The sequence below is a fragment of the Tamandua tetradactyla genome, chromosome 5, assembly GCF_023851605.1.
Source record: "Tamandua tetradactyla isolate mTamTet1 chromosome 5, mTamTet1.pri, whole genome shotgun sequence".
Lineage (NCBI taxonomy): Eukaryota > Metazoa > Chordata > Mammalia > Pilosa > Myrmecophagidae > Tamandua > Tamandua tetradactyla.
Window position 1 is genome coordinate 31,338,175 of NC_135331.1, and position 19,120 is coordinate 31,357,294.

Consider the following 19,120-nt stretch of genomic DNA (forward strand, 5'->3'; position numbering starts at 1 on the left):
CACGTCAGCCAATAAAGTTAGTGCTTTCTTTTAAATAAAGCTAAAAGCATTCTAATTGGTGGTACAGAATAATGGGTCTGCTTAAAGTCAGGGAAGAAACAATGCAGAATATATAATAGGACAGGAAATTCAAGCCATGCTGAGAGCCCGACCATTTTAGTCTCGAAGTTCTTGGGGAGAAAGCTTTTAGCTTTAGGACAGCACCTCCTTGGCAGCTCTACCCCAAGCAACACTCCTAACAAAACTATATTCCCTCCAAGAAAGAAGTCTAAGGCCAAAGAGGAGAAGGGAAAATATTGCCAATGCTTTTCATTATCATAAATACCCTTACTCCCAGCCTCCCAAATGTCCAATAATGCCCTTAGTACCCTCTCACAAGTAGCCCTGACCCCATGCCTCCTCCCAATGCAAGCAGTAAGGACCCACAGATTGAGGGGTGCAGGGTGCCAAATGATAGACGTAAGGCCTATTTCAAATACAACCCAAGGCCCTGGATGAACTAGATTTCAGCAACCATCAGTCCCCAACACCCTGACAGTGCTAAACATTTGCTAAATGAAAGTGGACTTTAACCAAAAACCCTATATGCTCTAGCGGGGATAACAAATCTTGTTGAATATTCCACAGTCCACAAAGCCAATGTTTCTCTGCAGAGTTGGTGCAGGGCCTAGGATCATGATCTGGGCTCCATCAAGAAGGCACCAGTGATGTCAAAGTCTGTATTCTGAAAACACAGCAGGATACCAGGCCTGAGAGACTTGTCTGCTGGGTTCTGGGGACAGGGCTAAGCCCAAACTCCAGAAGACTATCACAAGGAAACAAATCCATCACCAGGGCAGAAGGAAAAAGCATTGGGCAAAGGTTAAAATTTTGAATAATTCCACATCTCTATCCCTCACAACCTGTTAGAAGCTCCAGCACCCCTCATTTAAGATCAAACTCTCACTCCCTTCCTACAAACCTGTTCTTGTGCCTAATTTTTTCAGAGTACCCACTTCTATCATCCCTGGGACCCATACTGAAATAATCTGATTTCTCTTCCTCCAAAGAGCAAGTCAGTCGTTGGGCTACGAAGTTCAGATTTCTCCCCCATACCTATGTGCACATACCCTCCCTTTGCCCATGTCATTAGCCCAGCCCACCACACCAAGATTTTTGCCAATCAGTTTCCCATTATCAAAGCCATCCCCTTAAATTCCTTTTTCCTGGCCCCCAACACTTCTGTACCTTGGAACCATCTTTCTCAAGTAATCCTGACCCATCCTCCCTCCTAATCAACCTGTCCCCCCTCTCCCCCAACACACACAGGTACACACATTCTACTCTCATTACACTGGCCGTCTCACCTGCAATGTTCTGCCTCCATGACTTCACCCAGGTTATGTGGTTGAGGACTGCCATGGGAACTCAAGCAGAAAGGTTCAGCTCTGGGAAAGGAGATACTTAGTGGCCCAACTGGCAGCATGGTTCAGCATAATGTGGTTCAGCATAACAGTGTACAGCTGTTCTCTGACTAGGGCAGGAAGGAAGCCCAGAAAGGGAAACAGTCCAGTGAGAAAAACAAATATTCATTGAGTGCTTCTCTGCCATATACCATGCTAAACAATTTACAAGTACCATCTTCCTTAATACTAACAAGCATCACCCTAGAAGGTAAATGCTATTACTATCCCTCATGGTACTTGAAGAAATAGGCTCAGAGAGCCTGTCATTTAAGGGTTCAACAGCAAATTGTGGACCTGAAATTCAAACCCCAATTTGTCAGACTACTTTACACAACAGCCACATTCCCAAAACAGGCTAATCTTGGATGGGAATAATCGAGTCTTTCCCCTTTGCAACGTCTTTTAGGAAAGACCACTGAAAGAACTGAAGGCCACATCTATTTAGAAAGGTTTCCCATGACTAATCATCAAGATATTACATGTCACTTCTTTGTCCATTCCACATGCAAAAACAAGCTCCCAAGTGCCCACTCTGCAGCTGCCTCACTGTACATATCCTCCTTTTATTCAGTCCATTCCAAAACGAATTTTCATACTGACACATGAACTGCACACAGCCAGATGGCAAACCAGGTCCTTTATGCAGTTAAAACATATGAGGTGATGCCAAGAAAAGAAGAGAGAAGTTTGGGTGTCTCCATCTCTCTTCCATAAATCCTGACCCAGCAGCAGCTAAAGCCAAGAAGGGGCACGGTGTAGGGTGTTTGGTCATGGGGAAAGCTGCTGCAGTTGGGGAAAGGGAAAGGTTTCACTTCTTCACAATCTGAATGACATCCTCGTCCTCCAACGTATGGTCTTTACCCACTTTCTGAGGATTGTGCTTCACAGACAGACCCCAGACCAGAGCACTGAATGGAAGGAAAAACAGAACAGTCAGTGGAAATGATAATCTAGCCTCTGTCCTATCACTATAGGTGCCACCCTTCTGCTCAGATACAGTATCCCAGCTCTTAGGAGCCAAAGGCTTGCCAATAACCAAGGTCCCCTCTCAAAGGCTTAAGCAACACACTCAAAGCCCACAGCATGCCCAGCCATGTAACACAGGGGAACCTGTTGCATATAAGGTAACAAACACTTTTGGAAGCTTGTGTGCTTCTGTTTGTCCCAGAGCCTAAGTAGAAAAAACATAAATGAGCAGTGTAAGGAGCCTCATTTAGAATGAAAAGGAGAAAACATGAGCTTGTTACAGAGAAATATCCAGGATAATTCACATTGGAGATGGGTTCTTACAGATACAATGTCAGTTACAGACTGTTAACAGAGTACTTCGTTTTTATGTGTCTACTGAAAGAGTAGCATAGAAGGTCTCTCTGCTTCAGCCATGCTAGGAAAATCCTCCCTCTTTCTATTAAGAAACCATAGTTGATATGACCTCCTGACTTCCCGGAAAATATGAAGGCATTTTGTACCCACAGGCTTCCAAGACTAGGACTGTTATGCTAAATGATGGAAACTGATAAACAAGAAAAGGAGACCTGTCTCAGAGGCTAAGAGATAACTGTGTACCAAAGGATGGAAAATGGTAACCGAATTGTTATTATATTGTCTTTGAGCCAAAACATCTTTAAAAAATCTACGTTCCCAAAAGAAACTGCTAAAACAGAAATCACTAAAAACAACCAAATTTAAAAAGCAGATAAATATCAGAAACAGATAAAATTGGTAAAACAAAATTTTCAAATGTAGTAGCAAGCAAATACATTTAAATGAATGCACAGTGATCATTTTACTATCATCAGCTAGAAAACTACTTTTTAGCAAACAAATTCAATGCCTATAGTAAAATCAGTGCCTCCTGTTTTGTTAATGCAATGTAAACTGGCTAGGTCCTTTTGGAAAATAATGCAGCAATAAATATCAAAGCCATTAATAATCATTAATCCTTTTTATAGAGTAAAGAAATAAAAGGGGAAAGGTTTGTGCTTCAAAACTGTGCTTGAAGTAGGAAATAATATGGTTATAAAAATGATAAATATAAAACTTATAAAAAACAGAAAACACACAGTAAATGAAGGAAAGCTCGGGCCTTTTATACCGTCAGCGGGGCTCTCCCCACCTGAAGAGGTTCCTGGAACTCTTCCTGCTCCAACTTGGCATGGCTTTAAGAAGACACCACTGAGTTCTAATCAAACAAGCATTTCAGGAGCCTCCTTACCACCTAGTTTCTTTAGTGCTCTCTAATAATTCCTAGCTAACGTAATTAGCTCACAGGATAAAGGAGGCACCACATGCCAATATACTTACTATTTAAATTCTTTGATAAGATTTTTGTGAATCTTCATGCAGAAATCCTCTACTGTGGTCCTGGAGTCAGGCAGCACCACTGGGGATGTATAGTCTGGTAGCTGGCCTTTGGGTTTGGTGTAACTAGAACAGAGGGATCAGAGGTTGTCTTCTTCTAGGAAATGTTTCATGCATTAAATGCAAATTCACCTTCCACCACCCTAGAAAATTAGGTCAGGACAACCTCCAACCCGAGGAAGAGAATGCCCTCAATACGGCTAAACAGACGAAAGGAACTAATTCGTCTGTAACTCCCAAAAGAGACAAAACTTTTTAATGAACTACAGAGGGTACCATTTTAGGTGAGTCTGGTTTAAATCCCATAGTATTTTTACCCTACCATAGAGACTTACATCCTTACTAGTTTTAAATAGTCCCAGATCTTTTCCAACAGGTCATCAAAATTCCAGCGGTGGTGGGCGGAGATGGGTACACAGTGAGGTACCTTATAGATGATATCCAATTCCTCAATGGAGATCTGATCAATCTTATTTAACACATAGATACAGGGGATATAAACTCTACAGAAGAAAAACAGAGCATTAGTATGGAGTTTTCAACAAGACTGTCAGCCTGATCCTTAGCACCCCCTCTCCCAGGACGCCAAATCAGAGGCTCTCTAAAAGGATTAAGAGGCAGATGAGTCAAAAAAAGCTTTCTACCAAAATAAGACAGGAAGTCCAAAAAGTAAGCATTGGATTGAGAAGTAATGAAATTCAGGCTCTGGTCTCAGCTATGCAGCTAATTCTGACAGCATACCAAGCTTTAGCATCACACAGACTGTTTCTAATTTGTTCTGTCACTTTCTAGATAGGTGTCCCTGACAAGTTACTTAAGCTCTCTCAGAGGTAGTTTCCTACAAATTGTTTCATGAGAATGTAAGTATATTTTATAACAATATATTTCATGATAATTTTTAAAGACTAAAAAAATTTTTAAACATAGCATCTAGTGACGTCTGTCACATTCGAAGTTTTCAATCAATATGGCAATTATGGTTACTAATAATTAGGCAAACCACAACTTCTCAGCCTGTTGCCTCACTTGCAAAATGCCAGTTCAAAAGTGCTGACTTTTGTCTTCAAATAAGGATAAAATACATTCATCTAACAAACAGGAACAAATGAAAAGGAAAGCAACTAGAAAATTTTACATCCAAATGCCAGGAATAATTTTTAAAGTACTTAAAATCATTAAAGTATCAATAATAGTAATGTTTCATGGAATAGGATTTCGGCTACATATTTCTAAGTTGGAGAGAACAGACACAGCCGGACATGCTCTGAGTTCTGTAGGGCAGTTGAGAAGGATTTCTCAGATGGATTAATTCTGGGAGTGCCAAGTGAAAACCCACTCGCTCGACCAAAGACACAGAGCTTAGGGGTAGCCTAATTCACAGCAAATAACCGAAATAAGGAACCCACAATAAATCAAATTACAAAGCAAGGAAGGACATTAGAAATCAAGATCAACCCCTCATTATACAGCTGAAGAAGCCAAGAGTCCACTATTATTTCAGATTGTAGCACACTGGAGTTAGAATCAGTGTCTGCATGTTTGTGATCCAATATTGTTTCCATTGCAAGGCTACAAAATTCAAACTCACGCCCTAGGCTGCACACTCAGTCAGTACCTGTTTCCTTCCACCACGTCGATGAGGTCATCGGCTGTGGCATCACTGCGCAAAGTCACATCAGCATTATGAATTTTGTATTCAGCCAAGATGCTCTTCACAGTTTCAGCATCCAGCTCACTTTGAGGACACTGAATATCAGGCCAAGAAGACAATGAGTGGGTCAGAGAGCAAAAGAATCTGTAATCCGTGTACCTGGACAATCCTGGCTAAGGTGCAAAATCATTTATTTCTAAAGACTGCTAAATGGGATGAGAGTAACTACCTTTTAGTAGGATACACAACTTAAAAAGCTGAGAGTATGTGGGAATTCTATATCTTCTGCATGATTTTTCTGTAAACTTACAACTGCTCTCAAAAAAAATCTTAAAAAAAAAACAAGCTTTCTAAATTCAAAGGAAGGAATCTTGAATGCTAAAATTTCAAATATTATGACAAGATAATGGGAAAGATCTTTGGCAAGACACCTTAAAACTATGTCAGTCATGAGGGTTGTATTATTTTTGCAACTATCTTGTAAGTTTGACATCATTTTAAAATAAAAAGTTAAAAAAAAAATCAGCTGTACCAGCCAACTCATCTGGACCTCTAGAATGTTAAATTTAGTGGAAAATTCTCAGTTCTCAATTGTATGACCTAGAATATCTGAAGCATTCTTTACTTCACCCTCTAGAATTCCAAACTTCTTCCAGTTTTCCTTCTCCCTCTTTGTCTACAGTCTTATTTGCTGATTCTTCTCATCTCCCTACTTCTAATTACTGGTAGGATGCAGGGCTCAACCCCTGAACCTCTTTTCTATTTATACTCACTTCCTTAGTGATTCCACCCAGGATAATGACCACCAAATTTTTCACTCTAGCTGACAACATCCCTCTGAATCCCAGACTTATATGCCTACTTGTCAGTAACACTTGCATATCTAATTGGCACATCAAACTTAATATCCTGATCCTCCCCTCCGTTCCAAATCCATTCTATCCAAAATCCTGTCATTTCAGTTAAGGAGACTCCATTTTTCTAGTTCAGGACAAAAAACTTGCTATCATCTCTGACTCTAACAATCCACTTCAGTCCATCTGTAATTCCTTCTGGCTGCTTTAAAAATCTTTCCAGAATCAACTACTTCGCACCTACACTGTTCTTACCCTGGTCTAAGAAGCCAGTATTTCTTGCCTGGATTATTGCAGTAACCTCATGAATGGTATCTCAGCTTTTATTCTTGACTCATTTTAGTTTATTTTCAACACAACAGCCAAAATGAAGTCATTAATAACTACGTTAAATCATATTTACTCCATGAATCAGAACCTGTTACCCATCTCCTACAAAGAAAAAGTATATGATTTCAACTCTTACCACTCTACCACTTATTCACTCTGTCGTTCCTTAAAGATGCAAAGCCATGCTCTAACGCAGGGCCTTAGTGCTTGGATGTTCCCTCTACACAGATGCTCTTCCCCAAGATACTCATCTGGTTCACTTGCTCTAGTTGCCTCAGTGAACAAGTCTTCCCCGACCACCATACCGCAACCCCACACCAACACTCTCTATTCTTCTTCCTTACTTTTGTTATGTCCTTAGTTTTATCATCTTCTAATCTATATTTTACTCATTAATTTTCCACATTAGAATATACAGGCAAGAATTTTTGTCTATTTTGCTCCCTATTATATCTCTAGACCCTAAAACAATACTTGGTCCATGGTAGCTGCTCTATAAATTGTGTTGTATAAACGAATGAAAACACATGATATTGGCAACAATCATGCAAGCACAAGATGGATTCATCACCCCAAACTGATATCCCAAACAGGAAATGATGTTGTAAAGGTAAGTCTGAGACTGACTCCTGCCCTACTTTTAAAGTCATTACCTAGTCACCATGTTAGCTCAATTAATGCATAAAAGAAGCCAGATAATTTCTAAATGTTGATGTCACTGCACCTCGATTCACCTTTCCCCACCCCAGTCCCTGTAACAGCCTGCCCAATATTGCCTTTCTGACTTACAGTGGCTGTGAGATTAATGCCTCCTTTGTCCTTCTTCTTAAAGCCAATGTTCGGGGGTTTGCTGTTCAAGCGAATGCCAAAGCCTTCCAGTTCATTTTCAATTATCTTCTTATGTCCCAAGGGTTTTAGGACATCCAGAACAATCAGGATTAAGTTACATGTTCGGGCCACTGAAGAATTGGGAGAAAAAAATTTTATACCTTAGCAAAGTTCAATAAAGCCTTAGGTTACCCTAATACTCAAATACTCAGCAGAGATTTTTTTCTACATGTAAGAGACGAAAGATTTTTCTTTCTTAAATAAATATACACACATATAAAGCCCTTAAGATTATCAAAGATTTATTCCAAAAGTCATCTGCAATGTAAGCCTTGAAGTCGTGTCATATTTGCCCAAGAGTTGACGTGTCTTCTAGATACTTTAGTAGGAAAACTAGTCAGAAAGAAGATACTAACTAGGCAATAGCCTAAATCTCTGTTTCTTCTCCTTCTGGGACTCCCACCATGTATATACTCATACACTTGATGGTATCCCACAGGTTCCTCAGGCTCTGTCTACTTTTCTTCATTCTCTCTTTTTTCTGCTCCTCAGACTGGATGGTTTCAATTCTCTTATCTTCAAGGTCTCTGATTATTCTGTCAACTCCACTCTGCTGTTGAATACCTCCAGGAAATTTTAATTTCTGTTTAGGTGGTTTTCAGCTCTGTTTGGTTCCTTTTTCATAATCTCTATCTCTCTATTGATATTCTCTTTGTGATCATCTATTGTTTTCTTGATTTCCTTTAGTTCTTTCATACTTTCCTTTAGCTCTTTGAGCACATTTAGCACTATTTTTCTTCAAATATTTGTCCCAGGTGTTGTCCTACTCACTGATGGTTTCTGATGCTTCAATTTTCTCCTTTGCCTGGGCCATCTTTCCCCGTTTCCTTTCAGGTTTTATGATCTTTTGTTGAAACCTTGACATTTTGATATTTTAACATGGTATTGCTGGAATGTAGACTCTGAGGCATTTATTCTTAAAGCCTTCATACAGCTAGTATTATGACAGAGCTTTCCTTGAATACCAGGAGATAACAAAATAAAAAGGAAAAAAAGGAAACGCCTTACCCAGTCTTTGCAGACTGACCTGTGTGAGTGTTCTCATTCAGGGCTTATCCATACGAGTTTAGAAAATCATTTGACCCCAAAGTGTAGCATCCTCCCTGGTCCTTTCAGTGCATGTATCTTGTCTTCGGCATGCAAATATGGCCCTAGGAATAGATGAATGTTCTCTCTTCCCTAGGGAGCAGTTTCCTCGTGTTCCTGTGTGCTGCACTGTACGCCCTACAGACAACAATCCCTCGTCCCAAGCAGCCAACTGACTGTTCTCCCAAGTTCTGTAGGTCTTCTGTGAGCTCCCTTCTACAGGTAGGGCAAGTTCTGAGACAGGAAATCCGCAATGAGTGTCCTGGTTCAGTCCCTCAAGACATCAGGAGGCAGGCTGGGCCAGACATTCATGTTCCTGATACATGTACAAGGGTTACTCTGCTTGCTCCACCACTGAGATCACAAGCACACACTGGAAGCCCAGGCTGATTCTGCATCAAGTTAGGCAGGGTGTTGGGAGGGAATTATAATTCATTCTAACGGAATTATAATATCTCATTGTTCAAAGCTCTATGGAAGGACAGAGCATGAAGCTTCTCATTCTGCCATTATGACTGGGGCAGCACCCTCCAGTTAGCATATTTAATTTACTTTATTGAGGTACAACTTACAAACAATAAACTGTCTCCCCCAGAGAACCTCTGTTGTTGCTCAGATGTGGCCTATCTCTCTCTTAGCCAACACGGCAAGCAAACTCACTGTCTTCCCCCTCTCTACTTGGGACATGACTCCCAGGGGTGTAAACCTCCCTGGCAACATGGGACAGAAATCTTAGAATGAACTGGGACTCAGCATCAAGGGATTGAGAAAACCTTCTCAGTTCAAAGGGGAAAGAGAGAAATGAGAAAAAGTGTCAGTGGCTGAGAGATTTCAAATAGAGTTGAGAGGTTACCTGAGGTTATTCTTACGCATTATACAGATAACACCTTTTTAGTTAAAGATGTATTAGAGAGGCTAGAGGGAAGTGCCTGAACTGTAGAGCTGTGGTCCAGGAGCCATGTTTCTTTAAGATGATTGTATAGTGATACAGCTTTCACAAAGTAACTATGAATGTGAAAACTCTGTTCTGATGCTCCTTTTATTTATGGTATGGATAGATGAGTAAAAAATATAGATTAAAAATAAATAAATCATAGGGGGAACAAATGTTAAATTGGATAGAGGGAAATACTAATGTCAATGAGAGGGAAGAGTAAGGGGTATGGTATGTATGAGTTTTTTCTTTTTATTTCTTTTTTTCTTTTAAAAAATAAAAAGATTTTCTTATTTTTTTTCAGAGTGATATAAATGTTCTGAGAAATGATCATACTGATGAATATACAACTATACGATGATACTGTGAGCAACTGATTGCATACAAGGTATGGAATGTTCATACATTATGAATGTTCGTGTTGTATGTGGATTGGTTTTATTAATAAAAAAAGGAAAGTTAAAATTAAAATAAAATAAATTGTACCCATTTAAGCATATACTTTGATGATAAATGCACAGTCTTTTATAAACACCACAGCAATCAGGACAGAGTATTTTTCCATAATCTCCAAAAGCTCCCTTGTGTCTCTTTGTAGTCAGTCTCACCCTCTACTCCCAGCCAACCACTTTTTTCTGTCATCATAGACTATGTTGCAATTTTCAGAATTCTATATAAATGGAATCATACAATTGTAGTCTTTCAGGTCTGGCTCTTTTAACTAAGCATGATGTTTTTGAGATTCAACCATGTTGTATTTGCATAAGTAATTCATTCTTTTTCATTTGTGAATAGTACTCCATTTTATGGCCATATCAAAATTTGTTTATCTATTTTCCTATTAATGGACATTTGCATCACTTCCATTTGGGACTATTATGCATAAATCTGTTATGAACATTCATATACAAAGTCTTTCTGTGGGCATACGGTCTCCTTTCTCCTGGGTAAATACCTAGGTAAATACCTAGGAATGGAACTGTAGGGATAAGGTAGGTGCAAGGTTATAAGAAACTGCTAAGCTGTTTCCCAAAGTGTTTTCATACTCCCAACAGGAGTGTATGCAAACTCAAACTGCTTCACATCCTCGCCAATACTGATATTGTCACTCTTCATTTTAACCATTCTAATGGAATTATAATATCTGATTGTGGTCTTAATTTGCATTTCCTGATAATTAATGGTGTTAAGCATCTTTTCATGTGGCCATTCATACATCTTCTGAGCTCACTTTTGCCCCCTTTTTATTGGTTTTTTGCTTTATTACTGAGATATTACTTGGAAACAAGCCTTTTGTCAAATATACATATTGCAAATATTTTCCACTAGACTGTGACTTGCTTTTCATTTTAACTGTGTCTTTCAGTGAGCAAGAATTTTTAATTCTGGTACTATACAAATTATCAATTGTTTATTTCATGACTCATGATTTTAGTATCCCATCTACGAAACCTTTGCCTACACCAAGGAGGAAAAGATTTTCTATCTGGCGGGTATTTAATCAGACTTTAAAGAACAATATTTAACCAAAGATGTTTGGAGTTATTTAAACATCTATTTTTTTTTCTGATAAAAAAATAAAGCATGCTTGAAAAATTTAAACAATATTTTTTAAATAATAATAAAGTTGACTGTATAATTTTGAGACTAAAAAGGAGCACTATCAGTATTACCCAGGAACAAAAGGCATAAATCAGAATTTTAAAAGTTCACAGAATGAAAGACTTCTCCCAATAACCCAAAGCAGAGTTGAAAATATCTATTCTGATGTACTCTGCTGTCCTATTCCTTTCAATACTTATAGAAATTATAAGGTCAAAGAAGTATGAGCAAACTCGGGGAGAATACTGTATCTAATTTAGAGCTTTGAGTTCCTATTTTTTCCTTTAAAGTAATAATTCAAAGATGATAGTCTCCTAGTCTGACCCATCTTGCTAACATGAAAGCAAACAAGGATACCCTAAATAGGACAATGCATGAAATAGAGTACTAATGTTGAAACAGAACATTGAAATATAGTTGAAAATGGAAAGGTGTTTCTACTGGGCAACTGACCTTTTTTTCAACACACCACAGATACACAACAAAAAGGGTACTGGGGTAAAGCTCTAGCATACCAAGTACACAGGAGTACAACAATGGAACAATGGATTCAAATGACAGTGGTTTAGTTAAGACTCTCTAATACTATCCTTTACCCCACTCCCAGCACATCTTCCAGAACACAAACATAAAAGTCTTTCTTATGGAGTTATTGACTAGTCACAGGGGAAAAAATCTACTACTAGGGAAATCCAGAAGTCTTTTTCCAAAAAAGGTAACTCATCCACAATCACTCTAGAGAGGAAAGCCTATCAGTCTAAAATCCTGCTCAATGACAGTGTATCTCAATAATTTCCTAGTTTCTCATTCTTCAATAGGAAACAGACTATCAGGGATCACATACATTTTAGAAATGTTTCCAACATAAAAGACAGAGACCAAAACAAAACGCTTTTTTAAAAAGGCCAGAGAAAACAGAAAGACTACAGATAGGCAGAAGAAAATGTTTTTTAAAAAATCTACCACTAATATCTGAAGAGGGGTTTCTTTATTCACAACAAATATTTGCTGAGGATTTAATTGTGAACAAAATTAAAAAAAAAAAATTTCCCTTCACATGAACCTTACATTCCTATAGCAGGAGACAATCACAAATTAACAAATGAATACGAACCAGGAGGTAATAAGGGCCATGGGGGAAAAAAGCTGGGTAAGGAATGAGTGAGCAAGGTAGTTGGGTAGCAGTGAATGTAGACTAGTCAGGAAAATCATTTCTAAGATGACATTTAATAGATCCCTGAAGAAAGCAAGGAAGTGTGGTAGATGTCTTTGCAGAAAAGTCCAAAGACCCTGAGAGAGTCCAGTGTTTGATGTATTCTATGAACTACCAAGAGGCCAGGGATAGCTGAAGCCCAGTGACTGAAGGGGAGAATGACAGGAAAGAAAGCCAGTTCATTTATCATCTTGTAAGCTACAGTAAATTCTTTGGGTCTCACTGAAGTTATGTAAGAAGAAATCAGAAGATTTTTAATCCAAGAAATTACATGACCTGACTTACTTCTTGAGCACAATCATTCTAGCTGCAATGAAAAAAAAAGAATACAAAGAAGCAAAGATGGAAGCAGGAAGGCTAGTTAAAAGGCTATCATGTTAGTACAGGGAAAACAACAACTGAACTAGGATGGTTGCAGCACAACTGATGAGAATAGAAGGAGAAAAGAGAAAACGGTACTAGGAAAACTGGTTCATTATGGAGAGAAATATAAAACCGAATCATCTTCTCATACTACATATAAGAGCAGACTCTTGATAGTTAAAGGACCTAAAATTATAGAGAAAATAGGAAAATACATTTATGAGCCAAGGAATAAAGAACTTCTTAAATAAAACTCCAAATGCACAAATTACTAGGAAAAACAACATGAATTATATGCCATCAAGATTAAGAATTTCTATTCAACAAAGATCACCTTGGACAAAATGGGAAAAGATACCTACGATGTCTAAAACTAACAAGAATTAATATCTAGATCAACATTTCCAATAGAAATTTTTGAGATAAAGAAATATTCTGTATGTGTTCTGTCCAATATGGTAGCTAGCACTAGTCACATGTGGCTATTAACCATGTACAATGCGAGTAAGGAACTGAGGTTTAGTTCTAATTTTAATGTAAATCTTAACCACATACGGCTATGTGGCATTAATGAATGGCACAGATCTAGATTTTTCTTTTCTGAATGTAGTAATGTTTTGCTGTGTTTTGGGGAGTTTTTTGTCCATTTTTTTTAAATTAGAGAATTGTAGGTTTATAGAAAAATCACGCATAAAATAGAGTTCCCATTTATTACCCTATTATTTAACACTTTGCAATAGCATGGTACATTTGTTAAAATTCATGAAAGAACATTTTTATAACAGTACTATTAACTACAGTTTACAATAGGTTCATTGGGCTGTAAGGTCCTATATTTATTTTTAAAATTTTTAATTCTAATAACATGTATACAAACCTAAAATGTCCCCTTTTAATCGCATTTAAAATAGATGTAGAATTTAAAAGAAATTCCTAAAAAATAATGAAAAAGACAATAATACTTACAGAAAAATGGACAAAGGATATGAACAATTTCTAGAAGGAAACCTCAAACTAAAAGCACATATTAAGATGCTCAAAAATGAGTAGTAGGGACAACCAAATCAACAGGCCAAGCCCTCGATCTTGGGGTTTACCCCTATGAAACTTTTCCCTGCAAAGTATAGGCAAAGCCTACTTAAAATCAGGCCTAAGAGTCACCCCCAGAGAACCTCTTCTGTTTCTCAGATGTGGCCTCTCTTTAAGCTGACATGGCAAATGAACTCACTGCCCTCCTCCCCCACTATGTGGGACATGACTCCCAGGGGTGTAAACCTCCTTGGCAATGTGGGACAGAAATCGTGGGATGAGCTGGGACTCTGCATCAAGGATTGAGAAAACCTTCTCAACCAAAACGGGGAAGACACAAAAGAAACAAAATAAAGTGTCAGTGGCTGAGAGATTTCAAACAGAGTTGAAAGGTTATCCTGGAGGTTATTCCTTGCATTATATAGATATCCCCTTTTAAGTTTATGGTGTATTAGAGTGGCTAGAGGGAAGTACCTAAAACTGTACAGCTGTATTCCAGTAGCCATGTTTCTTGAAGATGACTGTATAATGATAGAGCTTTTGCAATGTGTCACTGTGAAAACCTTGTGTCTAATGCTTCTTTTATCTATAGTATGGACAGATGAGTAAAAAATATGGAAATAAAAAAATATGGATAAGAAATAAACAAATAATAGGGGGAACAAAGATTAAGATAAATTGAATAGATTGAAATACTAGTGGTCGATGAGAAGGCAGGGTAAGGGGTATGGCATGTACAAGTTTTTTCTTTTTTATTTCCTTTGCTGGAGAGATGTAAATATTCAAAAAAATGATTATGGTGATGAATACATAACTATGTGATGATACTGTGAGCCACTCATGTAATTATGTCAAGAATGTCTGTATGTCAAGAATGTATGTTTGTTTGTTGCTTAATAAAAATTTAAAAATTATTACTTACCAGAGAAATGCAAATGAAAACAATGAATTATCACTTCACACTTAACATACTAGCAAAATTCAGAAGGTTATGTTGACAGAGATGGGAGGTAAAACGAACCCTCACACACAGAGGGTAGAGTGGAGACCGGCTCAGCAATCTTGGAGCATTTCCAACACCACTTTGACAACTTACATTTGCATCTGTCTTATAATTTTGCTCATGGGTTTATATTTCAAATAAATTTTCTTCCTCAAGGGTACAAGTACAAAGTTGTTATACAGCATTAATTGTGGTGGTGTTGGAAACAATATGAATGACGATCACTAAGAAAGAGAACAGATAAAATGCAGATGCAAAACATGGAATATTAGGAAGTCTTTAAAACACCTGATAAAATGTTAGTAAACTAAATTTTTTAAGAGATACAACAATAACATTTAGATAAATAAAAAATATATGCACACAGAACAGTACATTATATTAGAATATTTACACAAAAGATACATTAAACAGATTAGTTGCCTATGGTAGGAGGGAAAGAAAGTAGGGTGGAAGGATAAAAGAATATAACAAGTGGGCCTTACCCAGACCTATGATGGAAAAAACATGTCATGAACTGACTCATGTTTAACTCAACCTACCTGCACTTCAGGATTAAAAAAGAAAGGAAAAAAGAAAAGATTAGCTTGATTTTAGATACATTTCACAGGTAAAGCTAACGAGATGTGCTAATATACTAGGAGATAAACAATGAGAGAAAAAAGTCTCTCTGACTTAAAAAAAATAAAGGATATATTTACCCTTTACTGAAATGAGAAAGACTAAGGGAAGAGCATTTGGGATGGAAGATATCATGGTTAGGGACATGTATCAACTTGGCCAAGTTGTGGTACCTGTTTAGCTGGTTGGGCAAGTGCTGGCCTGTCTGTTGCAATGAGGACATTTCATAGAATTAGATCATGATCATGTCAGCTGCAACCACAGCTGATTCCATTTGTAATCAGCCAAACGGAGGTCTTCTACAATGAGTGATGCTTAATCTAATCACGGGAAGCCTTTTAAGGAGGGTTCAGAGGAGACAGATTCCATTCCTGCTTCAGCTGGTGAGCCTCTCCTGTGGAGTTCATCCAGACCCTCCATCGGAGTCGTCGGCTTCACGGCCTGTCCTATGGATTTTGGACTCTGCATTCCTGCAGTCACGTGAGACACTTTCATAAATTTTATATTTGCAAGTGTTCCCTATTGATTCTGTTTCTCTAGAGAACCCTAACCAATACATGAGTTAAAGGGTTCAGTTTTAGACATATTAAGTTTGAGATGCCTACTGGATAACCAAGCAGAGATATGTTGACAACCAATCCAAGTTTACAAGAAAGAGCAAGGTGCTCTTATGCATTTCACAGCCATGAGAACAGAGCAAAGCTTTAAGGCCACAGAACTGAATGAGATAACCCTCAGAATGAGTATAGACAGAGAAGAAAAGAATCCCCAACACCAGGTCCTGGGGTAATCCAACTTTACAGATCTTGAAGAGGCAGATCAAACAAAGAGATAAGGAAGGAGCAGTGGTGTCCCAGAGACCAAAGGAAACAAATTTCTCAAGAAGGAGGGAGTGGTCAACTATGTAATTCTCTAAAGACATATGCAGACAATAAACTGATACTAAGATTTGAAAAGGAGTAAATCATAGGTACCTTAGACCAGAACAAATAAGAGTCCAAGAAAAGCCATGAAACAAAACAAGATGCTACAAAAGGAACAATTAGAGGACAGGAACAAAGTTTTAAGATATTATAAATAATCAAAAAGGGACCAAATTAGTTTGAGATGCTAGTGATCAATGAAAAGGAGGGGTAAGGGGTGTGGTATGTATAATTTTTTTTTCTGTTTTCATTTTATTTCTTTTTCTGTTGTCTTTTTATGTCTTTTTCTGAATTGATGCAAATGTTCTAAGAAATGATCATGATGATGAACATGCAACTATGTGATGATATTGTGAATTACTGATTATATATGTAGAATGGAATGATTATATGATAAAATGTTTGTTTCTTGTCATATTTTTTTAACAAAATTTTTAATTAATAAAAAAAATTAAAAAAAAAAAAAAGGAACCAAATACACAGCAAAATGAATGGAAAAAACTCCACCCAAACCAAACCATTACTTACTGAAGTAGCATATAAGAGCCCTGGTGGGCGGGGGGGTATTTACAAACAAAAAAATCATAATAGCATTGGACTCAATAGTAATAACAGGTGTCAGCATTCTTCAAAATTCTTGAAGAAAATTACTTCTAACCTATAATCCAATAAACACAAAAATTAGTAATTTAGCATAAGAGTAGAATAAAAAAACTGCACATGCAAAGACTCAAGAAAATTTACCTATCAATGACTTCTTCTAAAGAAGTTAGAATCAATGTGTTCTAGCAAAACAAACAAAAAAAAATTCAAAATAAATAAGACACTGCTTCTAGGAAACAGTGGAGTCTACACAAGAAATAGAAGAAAAGCTCAGTATGAAAGCAATGCAAAAATATCTGCACTGCTCATTACAAACTCCACTAAATACTTGCAGCTATTTAAATTAATTAATTAAAATTAATTTAATTTAAAATTCAGGTCTTCAATTGAATGACAACATTCTAAGTGCTCAACAGCCACATGTTGCTAGGCTCTGCTATATCAAACAGCATACACTCATATTCATTATTGGAAGTTCTACTGCACAGAGCTAGCCTAGAATACAACCAATCCGGATGATGAACAAAGAAAGACAAAGGTTGCAGAAGGGAAGTGTTAGGGTTGCAGAAAAAGAATGACTTCAACAAGACTGTATTTGGAACTGTATTTCAATATCTAGAAAAAATATTGATAGGCAATGAAAGATCTGTTGGAACACTTAAAAATATGAGCAAACACGGTGCCTGCCTGCCTATGCAAAAAAAAAAAAAAAGAGCCAATTATTAATTCCATAAAAAACAAAAGATTTCAAGAGAAGAAAAACAGGTCATCGTATACATATTATACTACTTATCTCAGTAGTATACTTATCTCTACTGAACCAAAAGTTACATAGTCATTACATAATAATATAAACGATGGCAAATGAATTAATTAAATACTGTAATATAACTTCTTTGAAAGAATGGAGGAAGGGGTATGTGATAGAAGAAAGCTAATATCTCTAACACAACATTAAGCCAACAGATATCTAAAACTGGTTAATCGTGAAATAGTAAAGTAAGCATAATATTTATTAAAATACAGGTAAAAAACTAGAAGAGTTGAAAGTAGTTGCCAATTGGGGGAGGGCGGCAGGTTAAGACAGGTGGGATACAGAATTACAACAATTCAGTTGCAATTTATGATCAGATATTTATAAGATTTTACTTTTAAAAAAAGAAAAGATTCATCCTATCCTTTGATAAAACATAAATGCTAACTTTACAAATTTAGAATATTTAGGAATATGCACATTCAGAAATTAGTTGCAGAATATGATTTGGCCAGAATGGAGGAAAGAACAATTCAGATGCAGGAAATAGCACCAGTTAATGTTAAGAAGTAATAAAACAAAAAAAAAAAAAAAAAAGAAGTAATAAAACTCATATGAATGGAAGAGTTTAGAAGATTTTGTTATACCCTAATCTATTTTAATGTGGCTAAACTTTGTTTTAATCAGCATAACCTAATTTGCTGGCTATTTATAGAATATCCATAAAATGATTGGCAACTTAAAATTTAGAGAGACCAAACACTATAGTACCTGTGAGTACATGCACTAATTGAACTATCCAGAGCATTGATGGGGAAAGAGTTTTCCACCCTTTCAACAGTTTCGTTGAGAAAATAGCTTATTGGAAAAAAATCTGTGGAAAGTGGAAGCAAAAGTATGTATGGGATAGAAAATGAATTCTAAAGAAATGGTTACAGCTGGCAGATCTTTTAGGCATCCACCATAATCCAACAAACCAAACTCTACAATATTGAATACTTGCCATTCTCATCTATGTCCTTAGCTCTCCAAACTACTCATGTATCTTCACCTCCCACATAATTACTGAAATAAAAAATGTACAACAGAGAAAAAAAAAAAAAGAAAAGATTCAGGAATGCTGCAGCCCTGAAAGTTAGTATAACTACATATAATAACACTTAATGAAACCAAAAAAGAGATCAGGCCTCAATTAGAGATAAAAGTGAAACCAATGGGGTGCACTAGTGTGCTCGCCTTTCATGTGGGTGACCCAGACCATCTACCCAAAAAAAAACAAAAAAGAAACCAATCTGACTGGGACAAAGGTAAATGAGAATAGAGAGTAAAGCATGATATTAGATATATTTCTAAATGATTAGTATGCCAGTCTGAATCCAGAAAAGTCATGTCCTTTAATCCTCATTCAATATTGCTGGGTGGAACATTTTGATTGTTCCCATGGAGATGTGACCTATCCA

At 37.1% G+C, this 19,120-nt stretch overlaps 1 protein-coding gene across 2 annotated transcripts in view; it reads right to left on the bottom strand.

The window, feature by feature from the left end:
* Positions 1 to 2,067: 2,067 nt before the first annotated feature.
* The window catches only part of DRG1 (developmentally regulated GTP binding protein 1), a 42,349-nt gene continuing 25,296 nt past the window's right edge, over positions 2,068 to 19,120 (bottom strand). For both annotated transcript variants that reach the window (XM_077160507.1, XM_077160506.1), the window contains exons 5-9: positions 7,431 to 7,600; positions 5,422 to 5,552; positions 4,142 to 4,309; positions 3,750 to 3,872; positions 2,068 to 2,353 (exon numbers count right to left, since the gene is read on the bottom strand). In XM_077160507.1, the coding sequence (XP_077016622.1) occupies positions 2,254 to 2,353; positions 3,750 to 3,872; positions 4,142 to 4,309; positions 5,422 to 5,552; positions 7,431 to 7,600 (692 nt within the window). In that variant the 3' untranslated portion in view covers positions 2,068 to 2,253. The remainder of the gene's footprint in view (positions 2,354 to 3,749; positions 3,873 to 4,141; positions 4,310 to 5,421; positions 5,553 to 7,430; positions 7,601 to 19,120) is intronic.